Source organism: Antrostomus carolinensis, unplaced genomic scaffold (assembly GCF_000700745.2).
Source record: "Antrostomus carolinensis isolate BGI_N321 unplaced genomic scaffold, ASM70074v2 scaffold38531, whole genome shotgun sequence".
In the NCBI taxonomy this organism is placed as follows: domain Eukaryota; kingdom Metazoa; phylum Chordata; class Aves; order Caprimulgiformes; family Caprimulgidae; genus Antrostomus; species Antrostomus carolinensis.
Genome location: NW_010294184.1, coordinates 22,409 through 26,163, shown reverse-complemented (window position 1 = coordinate 26,163; position 3,755 = coordinate 22,409). Strand labels below are relative to the sequence as shown.

General features: G+C 37.9%; 1 protein-coding gene across 1 annotated transcript in view; it reads left to right on the top strand.

The window, feature by feature from the left end:
• The first annotated feature begins 286 nt into the window (after positions 1 to 286).
• LOC104532359 (phospholipase DDHD1-like) overlaps positions 287 to 3,755 on the top strand; it is a 17,271-nt gene continuing 13,802 nt past the window's right edge. Inside the window, exon 1 of the mRNA XM_010177551.1 lies at positions 287 to 454. Within this exon, the coding sequence (XP_010175853.1) occupies positions 301 to 454 (154 nt within the window). The 5' untranslated portion in view covers positions 287 to 300. The remainder of the gene's footprint in view (positions 455 to 3,755) is intronic.

Here is a 3,755-nt window from a genome sequence, read left to right as displayed (position 1 = left end):
ACAGAATCTGCATCTTTCTGTCCATTTCTCACATTCTCACTCACATTCTGAAAATTTGGCCTGGTTAGCTCAGGTGTTTGCGGATTAATGCTACTTTTCAGTCCTTCAGCCCCATGGGAGAAGGTGGTGGTGTTCCTCAAGACATTTGTTAAGGGTCCCAGCAGCAGGAGTGTGACTTTTTCATCAAAACACCAAACAGAATTCCCTTTCCCTCTTATTTGTGGTCAGTTTGTAATTTGTTGCATTAAAAAAAACCAAACCCTCTTGTTTGATTTTTCAGAAACAGAAAAGATCCCTGTAATGCGTGGACAGTGGTTTATTGATGGTACGTGGCAACCTCTGGAAGAGGAGGAAAGTAACCTAATAGAACAGGAGCACCTAAACCGCTTCAGAGGCCAGCAGCTGCAAGAGAACTTTGATATGGAAGTATCAAAACCTGTTGATGGGAAGGAGGGTAAGATTGTTTAGATCACTGTTTTTATATGTTCTTCTCTAGACAGTTGGGGTCTGGTTTTCTTAAGTTTAAGAAAGTGATCTGTGATGGTTTTCCATCCTACGTAGTGGGGAACTATTATAGGCATCAGTTTGCTCTCCCATTTTTCTATGTATCTTGATGTTGTAGGATTTCCCACTGCAGCACGTTTCACAAACACTGTAAAAATTATATTCATGGATAAACTTCTTGTTCCCATTTTGCTTCATGTTTTATATCTCTTAATTGTGTTTGAAATCTCATTTCAAACTGAAATCTCTTAATGGGACAAGAATAGTCAGTGTCCAAATGCAAACTGGCTATTAGACTTGGAGAGCATTCCTAATTCTGCCCTAAAGGGAGTACCAGTTTTACAGATCACATTTTATTTTCCGTTCTTGTTTAGTATGTGAATTTGTTAGAGTAGTTTTCAGCTATAATAAATCTTGGACATTCATGCTGTTATGGAAGTCCTTCTATTTTAATGACCAGGCTGAGGACATTTGGTTAGTGTTCCTGGGTATCTCAGTCAAATGCATTTTAACATTTTTAAGCATAGCCTTCTGAAATTACTGATCTGTTATTTAATGTAAACAGTTGAATTGGTTGATCAGGCTAAGTATAACACAGCAAAAGTTTGGTATTTTTGGCTGTCACACTTCATTTCTGTTCGTTTATTGTCACTTGAACAATTTATAAACCAAGAGCTGCAACTACAGAGGCCTCACAGTGTATTTTAGTAGGGTTTTGTTTGTGTTGTTGTGTATTAAGCAACTTTATTTTTAAACTCTTTGAACTACAACTTTGTACAAAGCAGTTACAGAGTGTAGGAGTGGCTGCGTTTTGGCCATGAGCATGGAAGAGTTCTTACGTGTGAATTATATGACCACACAAGTAAAAGGTTGTTAATAAATTGGAAGCAAGGCACTATTCAGGGTACTTCTGTAATTACTGTAAAACAGACATAATTACTTTTTTATATGAACATGCCAGTTTGCATCATGAATAACAAAAAACTAACTTCACAATGACTGTAAAACCATATTTTTTTTTTCTATTTGTACCACTTTAAAAGATCTTTTCCTCTGACCCAGCCTGCAGTACACTCTTTTGTTTTAACAGCTCTGTCAGGTAGGTGCATAAAATGGTGTGACCCCAGAGCCACAGCACTGTGCCAGTACAACCACCCTTTTGAAAGGCACTTTCCCCTCTATCTCTGTGTACTTTTACTGATTTATTGTTTCAGTGTACTGGTACAAAGCTCAGCTTTATTAGTCCAGCTGTCCCACTGTGAGTGTGGTGCTATTTGTGATAGGGTAGTGTGCTTTTACATGGAAATAACATCTTTATGGCTGCTGAGGGCTTCCAGCCTTTGGTAGCTTAGGTCTTGATGGAAGGAAGGAAGGATGGCTTCAGTTGTACTAGAATTCTCCTTACCAAGTAAGGAAGGGAGTTCTTTTTTTCTTTCTTTTTCTTCCCTTTTTTCCCCCCCCCGCCAGAAAAAGTCTGGTCTGTGGAGCAGAAATTTTCCCAATTGAGATAGGAGAGGTTGGGCAAAGTGATGAGAAAGATATAATCCCTGATATTTATGAAAACATAAAAGATCAGAAAAAGAAACTCCAGATACCAGTGCCTTTTTTAAAACTAAAGTTTGAAAAAAAAAGGCAAAACAAAAAAAAACCACCAAGCTATATATGCAGTCACTTCAAAATGGAATACATGTCAAGTCACTAATAACTCTTAATAGATTTATTTAATTTTTTTAATAATAGGAGAGTTGCAGGAAAATTATAGGTAACAGTAAGTGTGAAAAGTGGTTTTGTCATTATAATATGCCTCTCAGTACATCTCTAATCAGCTGGCATCCATGGTTGCCATCTGCACATGGCACTGGGAAAAGCTTTATGACTTCCGTTATCGCTGGTGAAGTAAACATAATTAGGTGTAGAAGTGCTGAATTCAGTTGGCAAATTTCTTAAATGCTACAATTTGTTGCTACAATTTGTTGTAATTGCATCCTGTATGAAATGTATTTTGATCCCATCAAGATTTCCAGGTAGCTGTTATTTAAGACTAGTGGAAGTTAGAATAGATCTGTAAATATAATTGGGAAGCAAAGTGACTATTCATAATGCTATGATAAAGCATTTTAAATGATGAAAAACTAACCACCTCATAGAATTCCTCAGCAAAATTAATACAATCTGCTCTAACAGTCTCTTAGCACTTAGACATAGTTACTTTCCTATATGAACGTACCAGTTTGCATCATGAATAATGAAAAACTAACTTGTCAACAAGCATCTTGTTGATACGCAGTAGATGAACCTGTCAGCTTTGGATTTTCCCCCAGCCATGCTCTAAACAGTGACAGCAGGCTGATGAAAAGTTAGGAGCAGGTTCCACTTTGCTGCTTCTGTTCTGGATAATTGTCTCTTATTCAACCTGATTACTCATGACAACATGTGATATCCTGCAAATTAGTATCCAAGACACAGTTGATCATTTATTTGCAATTTAATCATCTTTATTTTATTGTCCTCTGAAATCTTTTTGTGAAGAAACCAGAATTGTGATCAAGTTTACTAGGTGTTTAACACCATCAGCTTTTGAGCAGCCTGCCCAGTGTGTTGCTGGTGGTGGAATCACTCCATTTAAGCACAGGGCAAGTGGTGCTGCTTCTCGTCTGCGTGTGGAGTCATCCGTACAGATGAGTTTGTCTTTGCAATAACTGACAGTGAGCACTATGTACGTTATCTGTGAAGGGTAGCTGCTCAGTGTGCAGTGCCCCTCTGCTTTCCTCATACCTTTAGTTTTGGGATGCACGTTAGGAAGGTACACTTACGTCTTAAAAAAAACCCAACAACAACAACAAACCCCCAAACCAACCAAAAAAAACCAACAACAAACAAAAAACCACCCCAAAACCAAACACAATTTCCCACTGCAATTATTTGATTTATTAATTCTACTCCTGAATTGCAGCATGCTAACAAGGAAATAACTAAAGTTCATCCAGGGCTTTTGTTGGTGGTAGGATGTTGATGAGTAAGTGCCCCATTATTAAATTCTTAATCCAAGCAAACCTTCCTCTGCAAGTGCAAAATACTTCAGAGCAGGGGTCTCCAACCCCTATAAGTAACAGAGGTAAAACCTGTAAGTAACATAATGCTTGTGCTACCTTCCAGTGTTGTCTGGGAGTATGTGAAGCTGTAAATGCTGAAGGTAACAGAAAGCAGATGACTGTGTTTAGGTGAATGATTTCCCAAGTTCTGTTTTCCAT